At 39.7% G+C, this 23,547-nt stretch overlaps 2 protein-coding genes across 2 annotated transcripts; one reads left to right on the top strand and one right to left on the bottom strand.

The window, feature by feature from the left end:
• Nucleotides 1-309: 309 nt before the first annotated feature.
• On the top strand, nt 310-5,139 carry LOC141601010 (uncharacterized). Its single transcript, XM_074421272.1, has 4 exons — nt 310-576; nt 2,625-3,260; nt 3,554-3,652; nt 4,539-5,139. Exons 1-4 carry the CDS (start codon nt 427-429, stop codon nt 4,887-4,889), a joined length of 1,236 nt encoding a protein of 411 aa, XP_074277373.1. The 5' UTR covers nt 310-426; the 3' UTR covers nt 4,890-5,139.
• Nucleotides 5,140-13,683: 8,544 nt separating this feature from the next.
• LOC141641638 (F-box/kelch-repeat protein At3g23880-like) lies at nt 13,684-14,832 on the bottom strand. Its single transcript, XM_074450295.1, has one exon. It carries the CDS (start codon nt 14,830-14,832, stop codon nt 13,684-13,686), a length of 1,149 nt encoding a protein of 382 aa, XP_074306396.1.
• Nucleotides 14,833-23,547: the final 8,715 nt, after the last annotated feature.

The raw sequence follows: 23,547 nt of genomic DNA, 5'->3' as shown, positions 1-23,547 counted from the left end.
CTTTGCCCAATACTATGCACGTACAAGTTGACCCGGCAAACGGGTTAATCGAGCCAGGTTATTTCGGGTTTGTAGACTACGGGCCAGGTTATTTCGGGTTCAAGTCAATTTCGATCAGCTATTATCAAATTATTTATGGATAATAATCAATTTGTAATAATAAACATTCGGATCGGATTATATCGGATCGGGTCAATTCGGGTTTGGGTCAAGTTCGAGTCTTAAGATTGGGTATCAGGTCGGATTATTTAGGTCAGATCAATTTTATCGGGTCTACGTACAAGTGTACAACTAGGGGGATTAGACTCCAAAGTCCAATCGTACCCAAGAAAAGACTCGGAAGAACAATTTTACAGTTAACAAAAAAAATCATATACTCCGTTGGAACGCAAAAACAGTGATACGGAAGAAAATATACACAAGGGAATGGAAACACCGGGAGAGTGGTTAGAGAAGGCACTGAATGATTTATGCAAAAGGGTAGATTCAGGATTACACTTTGATGATGATGTCATTTCTGGTCTTGTTTCTTACTGTGATCTTGCTCCTCCTCTTGATGCCAAAGAATATCTTGATGTATGTATCCCCCTCTTTTTTTTTAATTGATTTTATTGTTATTTATATGAAATTTGTATGTTTTTATTGTTTTTTTGGGTACATGGGTAGCTGAATTTTTTTTATCTTTGTTTGTGAATTGATGTAAAGTTGTGGTCTTTTGGTGAATTATGTGAAGGGTAATTAATGGGTGTCTTGTTTTGTGCTTAATTATCAATTTTGAGTTAATAATTTTGATGGGTTTTATCGATTTTGTATTTACCTTTGATTAAAATACCCTAACGAATACAAAAGTAAGCAAATTATTGCGACAGAGGGAATCGATTTTTGGATGGTAAGGTTTATATCATTATATAGGTGAGTGAAGTTAAGGTGGGAAGTAATTTAGAAACTCATGGGTATCTTGCTTCAGCTTAAGTCATCGAATAATGTTGGGGGCAGGAGCGGGGGTGGGGTGGGGGATTGAGTCAGGGTTCTGAATTTAGAATGTTGTAAGTTAATTACAGACTGAACTTTCCGCTCTACCTTTGATTTTGATGACTAAATTGTCCATCAACTTCTAGTTTATTCCGATGGGAGGTTTGCTGCCACGTTGAACAAGCTTATTTTTATTCTGGTTGACTATGATCTTTTCCTTTTAACTCGTGAGAATGAGTGATCTTTGGAAGTTGGAACTCTACCTTTGCTGTGCACAATAAGAATCCTGTCAGGGTGTAATCGCTCAAGAGCACTAATCAAGCTCCCAAAGCAAAAACGAAAAGATTCTACAATCATGATTACGAAAGAGCAACTTCTGAGCTCAACATCCAAACTTAATGCAGCAAACAGGATTGAGTTATGCTGCTGATTGTATTAGAGAATTTTACAGCAGAGAAGTTAAAAAAACCGCGAACAAAGTATTCAACTTTTCCAATTAATGACCTGTTGAGGTAATATAAGTTCATATGATGATTTCGATATTGAGTTCACCTTAAAACTTAGATCAACTAACTTGGTTATGAATCTTTTCTTTTTCCAATTCTTTCTTTAGGTATATGTAAAAGATTCACTATAAGTGAGGTGTGAAATGTAATCTATTCCTGTTTGAAAAGTAACTTAATTGTCTATGTAAAGTTAAATCATAATTACTCAAATGAATTCTGTAGGTTACCTTCGAATTATATTTAGGTTACTTTTGATTTAATTTAAATATAGTCGTTGTCAAGTTCGATGGAATATTGGAATCAATGGATAGGTGAGATCCTGCATGTGATTAGTGGTCAAGTAGAGATGGTAGATTGGTTTTACTTATAGATGGTAGATGACAACATTGGAAAATAAGAAAGATGGTGAAGGCGTGAATAGTGTCGAGGGATGAGGAATGGTGGGCGCCTATATTGGGAAAGGGAAGAGAAGGTGAGGATGTGTGATAGTCTGCTCATGATTCTTGCTACTGTAATAATCGACAATCGACAGGGAAGGGGTGAGGGAGTGGGAGCCTTGGTTATTCTTGTAATGATTGTCTTGCACCTTATAAATTTATTATAGAATTTGTAGAGAATGAACAAGTTATCATTGTCAAGGGATGGAGTTGAGAATTGAAATACAAGGGCATTTCTCAACTATATTATAAGTACATTGCTTGCGCTAAGGCCTTTGAATAACGTACCCAAAGGGTGGTGATGCTGGATGTTTTATAACTGAAGCTCTTTGTTTGAGTTTTTTATTTATTACAAATTGAAAATATTCATAGCGCCCTTATTGGTGTTGCTACTTTAGAACATTGTTCTTTTGACTTTCAGTTTTTGTGAAAGGGAATGAATAGTAGAATGGTACTGTGAATGCAGTTAATTTTTAGAGAAGCATTAGTGTAAATTCTGTGATTTTGGTGTTTGGTTGTATTTTGTCGACATTGGTGTACCTATAATAGTTTTTTGTTACGTAAATTATTTCAAGTGTCCCATCGCTTATAACCGCGAAGATTTGTCTAAACGTCTCCATTTTTGGTATGAAATAAGGGAAATATTCGAATCATAACCAACTGAGAAATTTTGCAATTTATAATTATTTTTTTTGGTTTTTACTGGCAGAACATCATTGGTGAGGAAACTGGCAGAACTGTCATAGCAGAGTACTTGAAGCGTAGAGGTTGTTCACCATCTCCTAATGTTGCGGCTGCTCCTTCGTCTTCCAAGTTACAAGCATATGTCAAACCACACATGGATGAAGTATTTGCCAATGGAGCTAAAAAACCACCTAAGCAACAAAAAGAGGCCTCATCTTCCAGCAGCCAAAGTAATTATTCAAAATCAGAATCTACAGCATCAGAAACCATACAACAGAGCAAGTCTAAAAAGAAAAAGGGTGGAAAAGTCATTTCACTAGCAGAAGCTGCAAAGGGGTCGATTGTATATCAACAGGGGAAACCATGTTCTTGTCAGGCACGCCGACATAGGCTGATTAGTAATTGCTTATCTTGTGGTAAGATTGTATGCGAGCAGGAAGGAGAGGGACCTTGCCAATTTTGTGGGGCTTTAGTCCTCAAGGAAGGCAGCAACTACGCAGGTTTGGAAGTTTCTGGAATACCACTTACAGAAGATGAGGTGGCTGCCAATGCTTATGCAAAGAGACTCGTTGATTTTGATAGAAATGCAGCCGCTCGAACGAGTGTTATTGATGACCAAAGTGATTATTATGATGAGGGTAACAGCTGGTTGTCAATGGAGGTATTTAATACGCTCTCTCTGTCTCATCTACATATTCGGTATGCTTGCTTTTTGGACGGTCACAAGCAAGTCAGGTAAGGGTGGGTCTACCAGTCACATCACATGGTACAACTTGACAGAAATGTACGAGAGCAAAAACTCGCTGTTATAGGATTTGTAACAAATGGTTGAGACCTACCGAAAAAGAATACGTAAACAAAGGGGTACACACAGGAAGTAGCTATTTTGAAACTCTACAAGCGGAATTCCATTTTGAAAGCCTAATTCTCATTATTTTCCTATTTTGGTTGCAGGAGAAAGAACTTTTGAAAAAGAAACAAGAAGAAATTGAAGAAGCAGAGGCGGCAAACCGAAAGAAAGTAGTAATTGCTTTTGACTTGGTTGGGCGTAGGGTATGTTACTTTGCCTTCTGGTTGATATAAATATGCAGTGATGCATTGGCAGAATTCTGATTTCTGAACTTGCATGTGCATCAAATGCTAAAATTCGTCTTTTTTACTTCTATAAGTTTCAGTAAAATTTCTTGATCAATGTGAGAGATCACGCACGGTGCTTTGTCAATCGTGCATACTTTATCTTTCTAGGTTTCAATTGTCTCCTTTACATTTTGTTTGGATAGGGGACTATGGAGTGAAAGGGAGGGAAGGATTTGTGGTCGAAAATTTTCTCTGGGTAGCAAAATGGACGTGGAATGATTTGGATGGAAGGGAAAATGGATCCTTCCTTTTCCCTCTTACTTGACAATTTATTTTCTCTCAAAAAAGGAAAGATTTGGTGGGAAAACTCACTCCCTTCATCCCCCCTCTTCTTTCCCTCGATTTTTGTATCCAAACAAGTGTTTAGGGTTTATCGAGCTTATCTCTTTGTTTGGATGGAAGATTTGGAAGGAAAAAGTGGGCCTTTTTTTGGTTAGCAAATTGTGTTGAAGGACAAGGGAAGGTCCATTTTCCCCTGATTAGACTAACTAAAATTCTTCAACGTAAGAAACTTTTAAAGGGAAAACACCCAGGTTTCCTCTCTCCCCCTGTTCATCCCCTTCCGCCCCCTTCCCTCCTACTTTTGTAAAACAATGCTTGCCTTTTGATCTTTCTTGTTTTTAGTAGTCGCAAATAATCAGAGTTGTAACTCAAAAAGAAAGTAAAGGGGTTTATAATATGAAATAAAAACAAATTGGGTTATCAACTGTTTTTATTCTCCCTCAGGTATGATTGTAGGTTGCCTGAGCATACTGTTGGAATGATGGAAGTGTATTGTAAACTTACATTTGTGTGTGCGCAGGTACTAATTAATGAGGATGATGTTTCTGAGCTGGAATCTGGGCTGAACATACTACGACCGCCTGATGAGAAAGAAATAAGCCGGGTCAAACCAAATCCGAGCCTTCAAGTGCAGCCCATATTCATTGATCCAGGCCCAAGTGAAAGGCCTCACAAGGGAAAGGGCGCTGGGAAAGGGCTTAGCAAGGGATTGTGCTTGGAGATTAGTGGCAGGGTGCAGCATGATAAAAATGAACTAAAGCGTTATGTTGATGACCATCGTGGACCTTCTTCGGGAAATGATCACCTGGAAGGCCATTCTTGGAATGGTGTCTCACGAATGGAAGACGATGCTGGATGCTCTGCATATTAGAAGGTCTGTCACATGTCTTTGTGGTATGATCTTATTTTTGTATGAAGGTTCCTGATTATGGTTGGTGTCGTACTTTTCACGAGTAAAGTGACTGTCACTCATTCAGTTAGTCCGTAAGATTCAATATGCAATTGTGCAGTGTTGCTACAATTACCATTTGTCGTCATTGCTTGAAAGTCCCTTTGAACTTAGTAGTTACCCGGTTTGAACGGTTGGGTTACCATAGGACTGACTTTACACGTCAATTTACCTATATTATTGTGTGTCTAAATTAAAATGATGCAGTACAAATTACAGTGAGCTAACAGCCTAACATGACTGCAGTGTCAAATGTTTTACACTAAGCCAATAAGTCATGAACTGGTGGTACTCCAACTTGAGTCCGAAACCTATCAGCAATAAAATTCCCCTCACAGCCCGCTAAAATTCGCTACCAATTCTCTTGTTTAGGCATGTTGCACCTTTGTTGACTTGTTCGCTTTCTCACTTTACATATTCGATTGGTTTTTGGGGTAAAACTTATAGGTCGTATTGCATTATGTATTGGTTTATGTTACTTGTGTATCGGGATTAGTAAATAAGAGTACATCTTGTATAAGAAACTAAGCGAGTGTGGTCCACTGTTCCCAGTCGCACCTAGGCCCGACCCTGTAGGGACTGGTGGTATATTTAAGATGAATCGGGTAATTTGGTCTCAACTTACTATTTTTTTTTTGTGGTTTATGTTCGTCAGTGACAGCTAAAGTGTTGGCCCTTCTAGTTGGTTTCGAGTGGGCTAGATGCATAACTTTAATATCATACTCATTAGCTTAGTGTCACGGTCCGCTACTTTTGCCGGACCGTGGCGCGCACCCTTGCCCGTCTCAAGGCAAGATGCAAGCGACAAGGAACTTCGTATTAGTGAGGGATCGCCCACTAGCACGATACTCGGGTCTCGGGGTGTGAGTCGGAATCCTAGTGTCGATCCCACAAACACGGCTTGTTGGTAAAGTGAAGGCTAAGAGTCGTTCACAACAAAGCAACAACAAGCAATACGAAGGCACAAGGTAGGAAGTAGATTTTCATTCACTAGTACTCCCTAAAGAGGGAAATTTGATATTTACATCCTGGTAGCAGGAAACATTGATTTTACAAGTTTAGTTCAGAATAGCGATATACCTATTTATGGAAACCTATTCTAAAACTACTAAGAAAATACTTACTACAAATGTACAAGGGAAATGAAATTACATAAGCATAACTAAATCTAAGGGTTCAAGTGTGCGGATCGTCACACTCTCCCCCACCTAATCTGTTGCCGCCCTCGGCAACACAAAAATCTTGAATGGTGCTTGATGAGACATCCTCGGTGAGCTCGATCGTCCATGCAAAGTGTTGGGGATTGGCTTGTACAACTCGGCTTGAATGTGCGCTTCGTCCCAAACAATGACTGACCTCTTCGTCCCCTCAAGGATAGGCTGAAGTTCCTTGACATAGAAGCTGCCGAACATCATGTTCGCCAAGTTCACCACGTGCTCCTTGTCTCTCGGGAACGTCATCTTTGCCGCTGCTTGAAAAGTCCTCTCTCGGGATTCCTTCAAGTACTGGCCCAACGGACCTTCATCTTGTCTCTCGTCACTTCATCACCTGCATTCAAGGGAATGTGAGATCTCCAGGACGCCGAATCGGCATTTCGGCGCGGCCCCCGATGGTACGAGGCCTTCTCCTTGGGTTGATCGACCATGAAACCAGGACGTCGATTCAAGACATCGACGCGGCCCCCGATGGTATGAGGCCTTATCTCCCGGGTCGACCGACCCGCAAACCAGGACGTCGATTCAAAGACATCGACGCGCCCCCGATGGTACGAGGCCTACTTCTTTGGGCATCTCGGCCTCATTGTCTACTCCTCGGTGAGGGGGTAGACTCGTCTTTCGTCCCCCAGGCCACTTAGCATCGTAGTTAGCCTGGGTCTTGTTCGCCCTCGGCTCCACCGAACCTTTAGGCATTCTCCAAGGTCGCATCCCTTGTTTCGGCGTCGGTATCACCCTCATAGCCGAAATTCGATGCCGCCCCTTGTCTTCGTCGCCGTCTCACCGTTTTCACTACGATAGACCCCATTAGTAGCATCGATCCGTCACTCGGTTTCAATACTACCAAGGCTTTCTCGAAAGAAGCGCATCCCGAGTACTAACTTGAAGTCATCCGGCGGAACGGTGGTGAAGTCGAGCTCCCCGCCCACTCACCCACTTGCACCGCGACCTTCTTAGCCACTCCTTGGACGCGTCTCATTTTCCCATCGACCGCTTCAGCAAACTGTTAGCATCCCAGAACTAGCCCCAACCGATCCGCTTCCTCTTTCGTAACAAAGTTATGGGAGGCGCCCGAGTCGATCAAGGCTCGTGCTTGCTTCCCATTCACCATCAAGTCCACGTACATGAGCCCGTTGGATTTCTTGGCGGAGGAATCTTCGTGTTTCCCCATCGCGCTAATCCTTTGAAGTGAGCCCATCCGTGGTTGGTCTTCACCATCACTCGAGTCTTCGTTACACTCTTGGTGATAGTCGGCCAACGCCCCATCAAGACGTTCTTGAGCCCCTTTCGGCATCTGCTTGAACATGGCATTGAACTCCGCTTTGTTCGGACAATCGGCCATTTTGTGAGGACCCTTGCACACAAAACACGCGAACGGGGTCTTCGTTGTGGAAGCAGTAGAGTTTCCCGCCTTAGAAGACGAGCTTGAGGGCGAGTTTGTAGTGCTCGCCGATTGGGCTTGACTTCCTTGTGAGCGGAACCGACTGTTCCCAACTGAAATGGCGCTGTTTTGTGGCTTTTGTCCATTGTACCCACTTTGTGATGCACCCATATTCCCCGTTGGTGCCACAACTTTTGGTGCCTCTCGCTCCCCGTGAAAGTCGAGTAGGCGCTCCGCAGCCGATATGGCCGAAGACAGAGTTTTGGGATTCTGCCTCATGACCTCTTGTTGTGCCCACCTCTTCAACCCGTCAATGAACTCGAATGTCCTATCCGTCTCGGACATTTCGCTAATCTCGAGCATGCACGCTGAGAATTCCCTCACATATTCCCGGATTGATTTGGTGTGCTTGATTTCCTTCAACTTCTTCCGAGCAACAAACTCCGTGTTCTCGGGGTAGAAGTGATCCTTCAAGATCCTCTTGAAGTCGGCCCACGATGTCACCGTAATCGTGCCCGCATCGATTTCTTTGTACCTAGCCCTCCACCACATCTTGGCATCGTCGACTAGATACATGCTTGCCGTGACAACTTCCGCGTCTTCGTCGAGCCCACTTACTCGGAAGTATTGCTCCATATCGAAGATAAAGTTATCGACCGCTTTCGAATCCCTCGCCCCATCGTAGGCACGAGGTGGAGGTGCCTTCCACCTTATGGCTCCCCACAGATTTCCCGTCATTGGCCACCGCTTTCACGAGCGTGGCGCAAGTGTTCTCTAGCATCTCGACCTTTCGATGCAGATGATTGATCTCTTCCTCCCGATCGTCGGGGATCGCACCACTGATCACTTGGATGCGGGTGTCCATCCCGTCCACCTTCGTCTCAAGGTCACAAACCGTCTTTTGCAACTCCTCGAGGCTCGCAGCCATCCGCATAACGATGTCCTCGAGTTTGGGAAGCTTGACGTCGATTGCGTCCTCTAAGGCATCCACTCGGTCCTCGATTCTTTCGCCCATTTTCTCGATCTCGATGAACAAATGCGGCGTGCAGAAACCCGTCCGAAGACCGGGTTCTGATACCAAATGTCACGGTCCGCTACTTTTGCCGGACCATGGCGCGCACCCTTGCCCGTCTCAAGGCAAGATGCAAGCGACAAGGAACTTCGTACTAGTGAGGGATCGCCCACTAGCACGATACTCGGGTCTCGGGGTGTGAGTCGGGATCCTAGTGTCGATCCCACAAACACGGCTTGTTAGTAAAGTGAAGACTAAGAGTCGTTCACAACAAAGCAACAACAAGCAATACGAAGGCACAAGGTAGGAAGTAGATTTTCATTCACTAGTACTCCCTAAAGAGGGAAATTTGATATTTACATCCTGGTAGCAGGAAACATTGATTTTACAAGTTTAGTTCAGAATAGCGATATACCTATTTATGGAAACCTATTCTAAAACTATTAAGAAAATACTTACTACAAATGTACAAGGGAAATGAAATTACATAAGCATAACTAGATCTGAGGGTTCAAGTGTGCGGATCGTCACACTTAGCATAGTTATTTACATCTTTATCATTGTAAATCCATTTTTCATTTGAGCATGTAAGCTGAGTAGTAGACTAGTAGTAGAAAAAATATCTCTCCGTCTCAATTATTTATTTACCTTTTATATCCTTGTAGAAGTATTTTATATTTTAATCAAAGGTCATTGGGGTGCATGTATTAGTTAAGACATCCTTTCACGACACCCATGTTTGAACGATGCCCATCTTCTTGGCTAGAGCAACAATGAGGCATGTTTAGAAAACCACAATACACTAACCTCCGTCGATAAATCAATTGAACACAGATAGAGGGAAGCCAACAGAACGGCGGGCTGGCTCGCATATCGAGGAGTAACATCAAGTCTCGACGTAACTGAGATTGATTATCCACCGGTGGAGTTACGCACTATTTTACGTGACGACATTCTTGGGGTAGCTATTCCCTGTGTAATAACTCATTAGAATTCGGGGCTTGCCCTGCATTTGCACCAAAAAAAGAAAAAAAGAAAAATATCCACCCATTATCATAAACACGACTACAACTTTATATATATGTTACTCATTAGCTTAGGCCCTGTTTGGTACTCAGCGGATTAATAATAGCAGAAGCAAATTGGTTTGACAGGTTTGACTAATATGTTTCAATTAGCAGATTTAATAAAAGTGTTTGGTAATTAGCGGATTTAGGTTAATAGATTGTTGTATCTATGTGTAAATAGTTGACAGATTCAATTTTCCCAATCTACTAATGTGAATATGCTGGGTGGAGCAGCATATTGGAAAACAGTAGATTGAAGTCCAATCTACTGTTTCAATATGTCATTTACCAAACACCTAAATTAGTAGATTGGTGAGTCAAACATGCTAAAATGCTTGAATATGCTGAAAATTCATCAATCTACTGTTTACCAAACACCCCCTTAGTATTTTATTTACATTTTCACCATTGTAAATTGATCTCATTAGGCATGTAAGGAGAAGTAGAAAACTAGTAAAAATGAAAGTTGATACGGAGTGTAATTTCCACCATCACCAATTAAAGCTGTGAAAAACAAAACTACATTTATCAAAGAATACGAGAAAAATAACCAAAAAGTAATTACGGATTATAAAGATGAGAACTGCCTCAAGGAATAAATCCTTTTGAGGCTAAAGACAGACAAAAATAAACAACCAAATAAAATAGTTGCCTCCCTGGCAACGACGCCAAAATTTGATACCGTCGTTTTAGTATCAAAAATAAATACCTAAAACAACTAACAGAAGCTAGTGGAAGTAGGGTCGATCTCCACAGGGAGGCGGTCACTATCTACTTGTTATTCCAGTCTGTCTAATGTCACTAAACTGGGGGTTTTGTTGATTTGTTATCTAAACTGATTAACTAAAGCAGAGAAAAGAATAAAAGGGATTAACAATAAAGAGAGAGAACTAGGATTGTCGGGTCACCAATGAATGTCAGATAATTGCAGCTAAGGTCACAGATCGGTCACTTGTATCGGTCTAAGGGGCAACGAATATCTCCTTCCGGTCTCAATTCACCCTAAAACACTATTAGCTTAGCTTCCGCCCTCACTAAAGCATTCTAATGTTCACTGCATGTCTTATCCATTCCAATCTTCTGATTCAGGTCAAGGTGTACCAAGATTAATTATCTAATTGCGTCGACTCAAGTAGACAAGAACAATTAATTGCAGTGATTAACAACAGAGATACGATTTTAGTAACATATCTGCAAACCTAATTAGCAACTAACATCAACTCATTGAATCCCCTAAATCCTAGCAGGAGAATTAGCTAAACATAATAATGGGTGAAGAAAAAGGGAAAGATAAAGCAATAGAAAGCATAGTAAAGAGAAGAAAGGAAGAGAAAGAATACTAGGATAAAAGGGAAGAAGGAATTACAAATGTTCAGATCCGAGAATGAGAGAAAAACAGCGTTCAACAGTATCCAGTTTTTAAAAGAGAGAAAAAAGAGAGTTAAACCTAATGAATTCTTTCCTATTTATAGGAAAGACAATTATTAAACCTAAAACACGAACTTAAGCTAAAAAGCCCGCGTCCATAGCAAGCTACTCGATCGAGCACTTTCAAAAAGAGGCCATTCGATCGAAGACAATAACTACTCGATCGAACAAGATAGTACTCAATCGAGTACTTTCCAGCGCACAATTCCTGCTTCGCGCACTGAACTTCAAACGGCCGTCATTTCTTCGTTACTTGGGCAAACAGAGCGTTTCCGGTGGCGTTGAAAAGCTAAAAGGATAAGCTTTCATTTCCAATTGGAATTACTTGAAAATCCGTTGTAGAACTCGAGATATGGCTCTTCAAAATAGGAACTAGTGATATGAAATTTTTCCAAGCTCCGACTCAACTCATCTCCTAAATGCATGCATAGGGACATGTTTTAGGCTTTATTCCATTTCTCTTTGGTTCACACCTGCAAATAATACAAAAGAAACCAAAGTAGACAATTCGGGGGACATTTGTAGCTAAACACTACTAAATATGCATAGAGATGCGTGCAAATATGATACAAAAAGTCTATATAAAATGCACGCATCACCCGGCCAGACAGTACAAGAATTAAGCGCTCAGGCGACTGATTTCAGTCGCCAAAATGACATTAGCGACTAAAATCAGTCGCAGGTCTCGGTCGCCTTTATACACACGGACGACTGATTTCAGTCGCCAAAATTGGCGACCACACTTTCCGTAGCTATGTAGGAAAATTAGCGACTGGTAGCAGTCACCAAATTGGCGACTGAATGCATTGATAGTCGCTAAATTGCCGACTGATGTCAGTAGCCAATATCTGACATTCAGTCGGCAATTTTAGCATTAAAAAATAATAAAAAAGCCACAGATCTGCAAAAGTCAGACCTGCAAATAAAGCCACTTTCTGCAAAAAAAAAGAAACTAATTACGGTTGCCTTACCTTACTTTCAGTTGCCAATATTATTTATCGTACAATTTTTTGTCGTCGCCAATTTGGTGAGTGATAACAGTCGCCCGACATTTTATCTCAGTCAAATTGGCGACTAGGCTAGCCAGTCGCCATTTTTAGTGTTCCGAAAACAGAATTCTTGTAGTGAGATGACGACCCGCAACCCGAGATGACCCGATGATCAGTGACCCGAAATTGACCCGACCCGGCCCGATGACGACCCGTAACCCGACATGACTCGATGACTAGTGTCCCGAACCCGGCCCGATATTGACTCGACCCGATACTGACCCGATTAAATTGATGAACCGACAATTGTTAAGAATAATATTGATCAAAATGAAATTGATTTTATATTTAGATGGATATGTTTGACTTAATAATGAAGTAATTAAACCAAATAATGGTTAAAAAACTAAATTTAATGGTTAAAATTGAAGTAATGTGATAAGTAACCGGATTCGATAATGACACGACCAAACCCGACCCGATACATTATTTGACCCAAAATGACCCGACCCGATATATCATTTAACCCGGAATGACACGAACCCGACCCAAAAAGATTGGCTGACCCGATATGACCCGAATCCAATATAAGCAGCCCGACTGACCTGATTGCACCTCTAGGTATACTCAATACTGAACCCACTAGTGGCAGCCAAAAAGATCTTGAGGTACCTTTTACAAGTTACCTCGGATTCACACAGTGGCGGAGCGAGGATTTGAACTTAGGGGGCGAAAATTTTTAGGAGGGGCGAACGACTAATTTCATTAGGCACCTCAAAAAAATTTCGAAAAATTTAACTAAAAACTTCGAAAATTTCATTTGTCGGGGGGGGGGGGGGCTCTGCTAGCGCCCCCAGCTCCACCACTGGATTCACATGTAAAACTTGAACCCAACAAAGGCACACCGAAAAAGGCAGACCGCTTTAATGTCCTAAAATTTACTCCCGTGTATTGTAGAAGATAGGTGAAAAAATTAATCTACTTAACCATTAATTACTCTGTAAGTCTTCCTTAAAACGGCATTATCCGTTTTAAGATTAAGATGGGTCAAGTTGATACCACTTATGTATACAAATAGTATAGTACTTGACTCGTTTTAAGTTTAACATGAATAATGCCATCTTAAATGAGAATTTGGGTTAATTACTAGCATGATATTTCATTCATAGCGCAACTTTTGAGTCAATTCATGAGTTCACGACTTCTCTTACTTCTGACTACCGACCAGCAAGAAGCAAAAAGGGTCTTAATAAGTACCTTAGAAGTGCACTTGAATTGGACAAAGCATATATATGGCTAACTTCTCTGAGTTAAGTGCATATAAAAGAAAGGCATTATTGCTCCCTCGTCAGCAGAAGCAAATATACAGCAGAAGCACCATGCAATAACAAAACATAATGAGCTTGAATAATGTAACAATGTAAGATAACAGAGGCGGTTTTAAAAGAAACACGAAAAAGAACAATACATTTCTTAAAGAAAACAAGAAAGCTAACCGAAAAATAAATATAATTTTCACCAAACTTTCACGCTACTAATCTAGCAATTCGACTTGAAAATAAGCACAGACCTACACCGGTTCCAAATTATTTCAAGACTAAAACTTTGCCATTGTCGCTGCAGCCTCAGCCATAGACCTCGGGTTTAGGGGACACTAAGGTGTCGACATGAACTATCCCTCGAAATGAACTGTCAAATTTTAAACCCTCGACATAATTCAATTTCTCGTCCTTGGGATCCCAATAAGCAAGTTTACCTCCGACTAAAAACAACATTTCATCGTGATCTCGAGATACCCACAAAGGAGGCTTAAGTACCATTAGATGACGAGGTCCAGGAAGCATATCAGTCTCGCTCAACTTTATGTTTATTATGTTTGTCCATGACTCTTCTCTTCCATATTCCTTCATCATCCATATACTTACACTCTTATCCACAAATCGATAGCACGAAACTGAAAGACATCCTTTCACCACACCCATGTTTAAACGATGTTGACTATCCGTTTTAGAGCAACAATGAGGCATATTTAGAAAACTACAAACCTCAGTCGATAAATCAATCGAAGCAATACCCCTACTTGAAGCAATCCAATGAAGCGCACCATTAACAAAGTACCCGAATTGAGGCTTCGACCGATCTGAATAATATAGCCTAAAATTTGCATAATCGTCCCAATTAATGTCAATCGTCTCTACTATTTTCCATGCATTAGTCAATAAATTATAAAGTTGCGTGATTGCACCCTCACCAATAACCAATTTATAAGTCTTATTAACTGAATCATAGCCAAACCCAGATACAGTAACCGAAAGATTACGGCCACGACAGACGTTCAATCGAAGTCCTTGAGGCGTCGGTATAGCATGGTGCTCTCCGGTGAATGGATTCCATAATATGAAATGATGGAACTTTTTGAGTGGCATACAACCACCACAAAAAACTTCCTTTTGTTTCTTGAGTTCACGGTAAAACCCGAAATAGAGGCATATTAGGCCGTTAAATCCCCCAATTACCTCACCGCCATAGAATTTTTTTGACGTATAAGGTAGGATATTCTTGAATAGTTGTTTGAAATTATAAGAGAGCGTAATTGAAAGTGGCTTAAACGGGTACGAGTCGATTTCTTGTATAATATAATCGGAATTTTCAGCTTCCATCAGGAATTTTGCACTTGCAGGATTAGCTAATACGTTAGATGCATGCTTGTGTTGAAATGAATAGGTTACTAGAGACTTGGAGAATGACGGAAATTCGTCGTCGAAAACGTACATTAAACGTTTAAGGGATTTGGTAGGTAGATAAGAGAAGATTGCAAGGATGAGTTCAAAAGGTAGTCTTGAAGAATATAGTTTTGAACTTTAATTTGGAGCCGCCATTGTTGATCAAGGTAAATAATGATGAATGTGTTTTTTTAAAATGAGTAGGGTTTGTTCTTCGAAGGAGTTGTTAATGCTTTAGGACTTTAGGGTTTGTGTTGTGTCGACCACATGATTAGAAAAGTTTGAATTATTTTGATTTGCGAATCTTATATAAACCGTTTAAAATAGGCAAATTTAACAAAAATAATCCAACCTTTAATACTTAAACAATAATAATCCAACCTTTTTATTTTTGTTACAAAAATATCGTCCCAAAATCTCACCTAAAATAATTTCTACCTAATATTGAGAAATGATATTTTGTAAAATAGTTTCATAAATCTTTATATAAAGTTTATTTTGCGATATCATACTTCAAAAAAAATCATAACCAAAAAATTTGAAACATTATAATCTCCTTAGTTATAAATGGAAAATTAATAAATAAAACAAATATATAAATTTTTGAAAAAAAAAATAGTTTGAAAAAGATTGCAAGTTTCAAACTCTTTTAATGTTAGCGAAAATTTGTAGAGTTGATAAGCCATGTTTGTGATTTCTCAATGAATAAAATGTTTGGTAAAGATGAAAGTTTGGATCTTTTTAATTTTCTACTTGATTATTTGATTTTATGTATAGTGTTAATAAACTTTATATAAAGATTTATGAAACTATTTTACAAAATATCATCCCCCTTAAACTAAAAGAATAAGAGATCTCTAAAGTTTTCCCGCCTAAATGAATTAGACTATAAATGGGCTTCATAACATCATATATACAACCGGGCCATCCTGATTAATTTTGACTTATGCTATAAATGGGCTTCATAATATCATATCTACAACTAGACCATACTGATTAATTTCATACAATAAATAATTCTATGCCATTTAAAAAAGGGGATAATGTTTTTTAATTTGCATAGGCATATTAATATGATATTCTTATTTTATTACATACATGAAATTGCACTAATTATATGTACAATGTGATAGAAATATTTTACTATTATTATTTTTAGAACTAAACACTATGGCCAAGAATATTTTTTAGGAAATATTTTCTAATTAATTCTATTTTTCTATATTTTGATACAAACGTACTACAGGTTGAGAGTATTCATAAATAATTGTTATTACTTTTAAAAAGAAAAACTTACTTCTGATATATTTCTTCTTACACTTTAACTTAATATTTATCTTTGCTCCATACTATATGAAAACTTAAATTTTGGTTAATTTTTTTATTTATTTATAAAAGGAATAAAAAGCATTTAGTGGATATACTGATATAATTAAAAACAATCTTTTTTTTTAAAACAAAGTTAATAAAATAATTTCAATAAAACTGACAATTTTATACGGAGTAAAAGTTTTGAACAATATCTTTTCTAGCTCTTAATACAAAATATTATTAATAGTAAATTTTATAATTAAATTTCAAATGCAGTTAAATACCAATAGTATAATTGTTAAATTCTCTAATATTCCTATCTAAAAACCGCACATTTGCGCGGGATCTATACTAGTAATGTAAATAAGCATATGGAAGAAAATATAAAGATTTATAAAGCCGTGTTTGATGACGGTATAGTGTTAATAAACTTTATATAAAGATTTATGAAACTATTTTACAAAATATCAAAATAAGCAAAAATGTGAAATAAAAATTACGGCATAATGTAAATCAAAATCTTTTATATACTTATTTGATTAAATTTTTATTTTCATTATTTTATAATATTAAAATTTTCGATTTAAAATATTTTATTTTTCTGATTTTAACTTTTAATTGAACTTCAAACCCATACCGCTCAGAATTGAAACAAACGCATGGTATGAGGAATCAAGTTCCAACCCCACACCACCCAGGTATGGTTCCTGATTCCAAACTCATACCCATGCACGAAACAAACGCCTCCTTAAATTAACTCCGATCCCATCAATCACCACCTCCCACAATAAGGGTATTAAGGTCTTTTGTTATATAATTTTATAATGTTTTGACTTTTACTCATTTCTCACTTACTCTACTAAATTGGCTGGTGTGACTGGTAAGAGCTCTCATATCTTAAACAAGTGGTCAGGGGTTCGATTCCTGACTCTTGCGAATGAAAAAGTCAAACTTGGGAGGGCTCAACCAATTAAATTGTCTTCCGTACGCCGAAGGAGATTGCCCCAGCTGTCGGTAAGGGATACTCCTGGTCAACAAAAAAAAAAAAAACTAAATCGTACGCAAAGAACTGTACGCAACATTTTACCGTCCGTGTTACATTTTACATTTTACATTTATACATTTTATATTCACCGGTTGAAGATTTGTCATATCAGTCGATAATCACCAATTCATGGATTATACTGTGACACCCCCATACTCCAAGTTCCTTACCAGGACCACTTAAGGTATGGAAACGTCACCATCTAGGTTACCCGAGCCAATGATAATCATAAGATAATAAAGAAACATACTTTAAAAGTAAATACGGTTTAAGTGATTACATGTCCAAACTAAAACTGCTAAACTAAAATACAATGTTTCCAAAAAAATGTCTACTAGCAAAACTGTCACAACTATAAGACATCGTCTGACATAGCGGAAGACTCTTCTAACAGCCACTTGATGACTCATCCCAGCTATCCCATATGCATCATATCATACCTACTCATTAACTGCTCACCATCACCGAATGGATCACCACAGTTGATGCGTGTATTTTATATAAGGTTTTTACCTCATTTTTACACGCATTTCTGCACTATTTTACGTGGCATCTAGCTACAAATACCCCCGAATAGTCTACTTTGGTTTGTCTTGTGCAAATTGCAGGTACAGACCGGAAAGAAGATAAATCGAGCCTAAACTCGTCCCATTTGCATACATTTATGGAGAACAAGGAATCGGAGCTCGGAATCTATCACTTTGAAGACGCGTGAGCTGATTTCGGAAGGTGTCAAAGTACCTTACGTGCTAATATAGCTCGATCGACCACTTTTCAGTCGATCGAATGCTTTATCTCTTGAAGTTTCACTCGATCGAGTTGTTTTCACACTCGATCGAGAAGGCCAATATAAGAAGTCCTCGATCGAACGGTTTTTCCATTCGATCGAGAGGAATTGCTGCTTAGTTCCTCGATCGAGTGGTTTAATTCTACTCGATCGAGAGGTTTTTATCCTGTAATTGTGTTTTTGCCATATTCCGTATAGGCTTTGTAATTAGGCTTTGTTATTAGGTTAAGTAGTAAAATTTTCGACTACTTAACCACTGAGTAGACTACGGTACTCGTCTCTCCTTTTTCTCTCCTCTTCGGCTCTCTTCTCCTCTCCTCTCTTCTCTCTTCTACCCTTACTCTAGACTATTACTCGGATTTGAAACTTGTAATCGGTACATTACTCTCTTTTATTTCTTAATAGCTATCCCTTTTATTGCTCCTTATTCCTTCTCTTCCTTTATTTTACAATTGCTCTTATTTAATTTATCTTATTGCATTGTTATGATGTTTAATTTCTATTGTCTATGTATGATTGCTGTTAATTCGATGATAATGCGTAGCTAATTTCCTTTGCTAAGACTTAGGGAATCTATGATTATGAAGGAATTGTAAATCGATATATTAGGTTTAATACTTGTGTAGTTTATGTTGTTAATCGCTACATTTAGTTGTTTCTGTCTAATTGAGTCGACGCAATTAGTCATTTAATCGCAGTAAACCTTGACCAAGACCGGAAGGTTGGAAAGGGTGAGACTTGTAGCGAACATTAGGGCACGTAGTGAGGACGGAAGCTAAGCTATTTGTGCTTTAGGGCGAATTGAGACCGAAAGGAGATATTCACTGCCCCATAGACCATACTTACATTGACCTGAGACCTAGATTGCTTAACTGAATGATCATGGTGAACCGACTGTCTTAGCTATTTTCTCCTTAATTGCTTAATCCTTATTCCCTTATCTTTCCCCTCTTCCTTAATCTCATTAGTTTAGAACAAACAAATTCAAACCCCCATAAATTGGTTACCGTGACGGACTTAGTTAAAGCTGACATTTTCCCATCTCCCTGTGGAGATCGACCCTACTTACTGCTACCTTCTGTTAGTGTATCTAGGTTTATTTTTGGTACCTGATGACGGTATCAAATTTTGGCGCCGTTGCCGGGGAGGTGGCGTAATTTTGTTGCTTTATTTAAGTTTGTCTCTTGTTTCAAGGAATTTATTCCTTGAGACTGATCTCATATTTTTGCGAGTTCTTGATTAGTTTTGCAGGATATCTGTTCTAGAAGAGAACATTGTCGTACCTGCTCCTCTGTAAACTCTATCTGATAGGATGCCGAATATAGCCAGTCATTTAGAGCCGACAGAGGATTCCCTTCCAAAAGGTTTCCTACTGCCCACTACTGACTCGGGAACCTTTGGAATCCACCCATCTTACATACAGCTGGTCGAGAGAAATCTCTTCAGGGGGGTACCTGGAGAAGATCCGTGCAAGCATATAGAGCTATTTACAGAGTACTGCTCCACCATTCCTCTTGCTGCTGGGGTGACACAAGACAGAGTGAAGGGAGTTCTTTTTCCTTTCTCTTTAGCTGATGATGCCCGGGAATGGTTGAGGGATTTAGATAGGGAAGCAGCCGGTGTAACCGACTGGAATTCCCTTGCCTTGGCCTTTTACAGGCGATATTTTCCACCACAGCGTACTAATGCGTTGAGAGCTCAGATTACTGCATTTGAGCAACTACCTACAGAAGACTTGAATGGGGCTTGGATTAGGTTCAAGAAGCTCGTCCATTTTGTGCCTCATCACGGTTTCAAGAGTTGGTTCTTATGTACCCAATTCTACAATGGGTTATATCCAGACCAGAGAGCCATTCTTGATAGTGCAGCCAAAGGGAGATTTCAAAAGAACGTAGAGGATAGTAAAGGGTGGCATCTTATTGAAGAGATGGCCATTCATGTTGCTGAGTATGGAAATCCCCAAGGAGGTAGGAATTTAAACGAGCTGGTAGTAGCTGAGGTGGAGAGTCCTAGCGGAAGTCTAGGTAGTCCGGAAATTGTAGAGGCTGTGGGTGAGCATGCACAAGTTTATGCAATTACTGAGCATGAGATAGTATGTGGTAGATGCGGCATGAAGGGGCATGACCCTATTGGTTGTCTGGAGAGTGTAGAGCGTGTCCTTGCTTATCAAAAATTCAGGCAATGAGTTCCTTTTTCTTAATTATATGAAGACTTGATGAGTACTTCTACTTCTTCTACGCCAATGCCGCAGCCGGATTCCACTTCTACAAATGGAGAGTTTGCCGAACTGAAATCCTTGGTTTTGAACTTAACACAACAGCTTGGGGAGAAATGCAACAAGGATAATACCGCAATTGTGGAGTTAAGAGAACAAGTTGCGCAATTAACACTCGCGCAAAACCAAGTTAATCATCCACCCTCGTGCGACCCAGTCAATGCCATCAATCTCCGAAGTGGCCTTGCTTATGAGGGGCCAAAAATGCCAGAAGACGGGGTTGTGACAGCTGCTAATGACCCGGAGAACGAGTTGGAAGAATCCACAGACAATATCCCTGCTGCATATTGTCCAGGAACTCGATCGAATGAAAACACCCTTCGATCGAGTGAATTATCTCCTCCCACTACTCGATCGAGAAATGCCCAAACAACAGATCTCGATCGAGCAACTCATTCCTCTCGATCGAACACTTTGCCAGAAGAAGTCACTCGATTAAGTGAAAATTGTACTCGATCGAGAGAACCTGAAATACAAGAGCTCGATCGAGAGGTCCAAATGCCTCGATCGAGTGATTCTCAAGACAAAACCACTCGATTGAGCGAAGAAAGTGCTCGATCGAGTGCCAGAACCAGCGGAGCTTCAATTTTGACATCTAATTTCGCTACCGTGTCATCTTCCCCTGTTGTGAAGACGTCACGTGCTGATAAAAGGTAAAGAGAAAGTCGCGGGTCCACTCATTGCTACCAGATTACCCTATCCAAGATGTCTGAAGGACGCAAAGGTTGAGCGACAGTACGGTAAGTTTGTGGACGTTGTCAAGAACCTCCAGGTAACTATCCCTTTTACCGAACTTATTACCCAGGTACCTACTTACGCGAAATTTATGAAAGATATTGTGACGCGTAAGAAAGAGCTAAGTGAATTTGAGACTGTTTCTTTTATGGAAGAGTCTAGTAATTTACTTTTAAATAAGGCTCCACCTAAAATGAAGGACCCGAGTAGTTTCTCTATTACCTGTGTTATAGGCAATGAAGTAATAGATAAGGCTCTTTGTGATTTATGAGCCAGCGTTAGTGTCATGCCTCTATCTGTCTACAAGAAATTAAAGATGGGTCACCTTAAAATGACTAACATTACTTTATAGATGGTTGATAGATCTGTAAGACGACCCTTGGGTGTCTTAGAGGACGTGCCTGTGAAAGTAGACAAGTTCTTTATACTAGTGGATTTTATTGTTTTAGATATAGCTGAGGACACCCGGACCCCAATTATACTAGGAAGACCATTCCTATGTACAGTTGGTGCCATTATTGATGTCAAACATGGGCGTTTGACTCTTGCAGTAGGGGATGATGCGATTACTTTCAGTCTGCCTAGCACTTTGGCTCGGCCAATGATATAGGATACATGTTATTATGTTTATATTGTTGACAAGTCTGTCTATGATTTCTGGTCGGGTTCTTTTATAAAGGACCCACTAGAAGCCCTGATGCTTTTGGATGAGTGTGCAGATAACCGAGATAACAACAACGCTGTGTTGAATTTGCTTGAAGCTGCTTTAGATGAGCGTGAACTCACCGATGTTGAGGGAGAGCAAGTGGAACAGATGATCAGTACCCTTTGCTCCATAGAGGTAAAGGTACCTGAGCGTAAGCCTCTTCCCTCTCATCTAAAATATGCTTTCTTAGACGATACCGAGCAATATCCAGTTATTGTTAGTGCTAAGCTTAATGATGATCAACTGACTGCTTTATTAGTCGTGCTTAAGAAAAACAGGAAAGCTATGGGTTATTCTTTGGATGATATCAAGGGGATTAGTCCCGACATTTGTATGCACAGGATAGGGCTGGAGGAAGATCACAAGCCTTGCAGACAGGGTCAGCGCCGGCTGAACCAAAAGATGCAAGATGTTGTGATGGCTGAGGTAATGAAGCTGCTTGATGCAGGTATTATCTATTCTGTTGGTCATTCTAAGTGGGTGAGTCTAGTGCAGGTAGTTCCTAAGAAAGGAGGGACTACTGTGGTCAGGAATGACAAAAATGAGTTAATACCTACTAGAGTAGTGACTGGTTGGCGGATGTGTATAGACTACAGACAGTTGAATGCCGCCACCAAGAAAGATCACTTTCCCCTTCCTTTTATTGATCAGATGGTAGAAAGGTTAGCTTCTCATAAGTTTTTCTGCTTTTGTGATGGGTACTCAGGATTCTTTCAGATCCCTATTCACCCAGATGATCAAGCTAAGACTACTTTTACTTGTCCTTAGGGCGTGTTTGCTTATCGCAGGATGCCTTTTGGTTTATGTAATGCCCCTGCTACCTTTCAAAGGTGCATGATGGAGATATTTTCAGAGTACATTGAGTCTATTATGGAAGTTTTCATGGACGATTTTAGTGTTTATGGAATTAATTTTTCTAATTGTCTGTCTAGCCTTGATAAAGTGTTGCAGTGCTGCATTGAGGTTAATCTTGTGCTCAACTGGGAGAAGTGCTATTTCATGGTCAACGAGGGAGTTGTCTTAGGGCACTTAGTTTCTGACAGGGGAATAGAAGTTGACAAAGCAAAAGTGGAAGTGATTCAGCAATTATCTCCTCCTGTTAACGTTAAAGGAGTGAGGAGTTTCCTCGGTCACGCCTTCTTTTATCGCCTGTTTATCAAGGATTTTTCAAAAATTGCTAAACCACTTACACAACTGCTACTTAAAGACGCTCTTTTTGTATTTACTGATGAGTGTCTTTCTGCTTTTAACAGGTTAAAGCAGGCTTTGGTATCTGCGTCGATCATACAGCCTCCCGACTGGGATTTGCCGTTTGAAATAATGTGTGATGCTAGTGATTATGCACTAGGAGCGATGCTAGGCTAAAGGAAAGACAAAGCTTTAAATGAAATTTACTATGCGAGCCGAACTCTGGATGAGGCTCAAGTGAATTACAACACTACTGAGAAAGAGCTGCTAGCTGTGGTTTATGCCTTAGAAAAATTTCGTTCTTATTTAATTGGGTCAGAAGTTACTGTTTTTACTGACCATGCAGCGCTGAGGCACCTTCTGGCTAAGAAGGAAGCTAAACCACGGCTATTGAGATGGATACTCCTTCTTCAAGAGTTTGATTTGCAGATAAAAGATAATAAAGGAGCTGAGAACGGTGTAGCTGATCATCTATCAAGACTGTCACAGCAAGAGGGAGAAGATTCTTTACCTATTGATGATTCTTTTCCTGATGATTCTTTGTTTGCTATTTTGTCTTCTATTGTTAACAAAGATCCTTGGTATTCAGATTTAGCTAATTACGTTGTCAGTGGCACGCTGCCGCCTGACCTTTCTCATCAGCAGAGGAAGCGTTTTCTGTATAACGCTAAGCAGTATTTCTGGGATGATCCTTACTTGTTTAAGGAATGTGAAGATGG

Source organism: Silene latifolia, chromosome 1 (genome assembly GCF_048544455.1).
Source record: "Silene latifolia isolate original U9 population chromosome 1, ASM4854445v1, whole genome shotgun sequence".
NCBI lineage: Eukaryota > Viridiplantae > Streptophyta > Magnoliopsida > Caryophyllales > Caryophyllaceae > Silene > Silene latifolia.
Note: the sequence above shows the minus strand (reverse complement) of the source record. Positions and strands in the feature narration are given on the sequence as shown.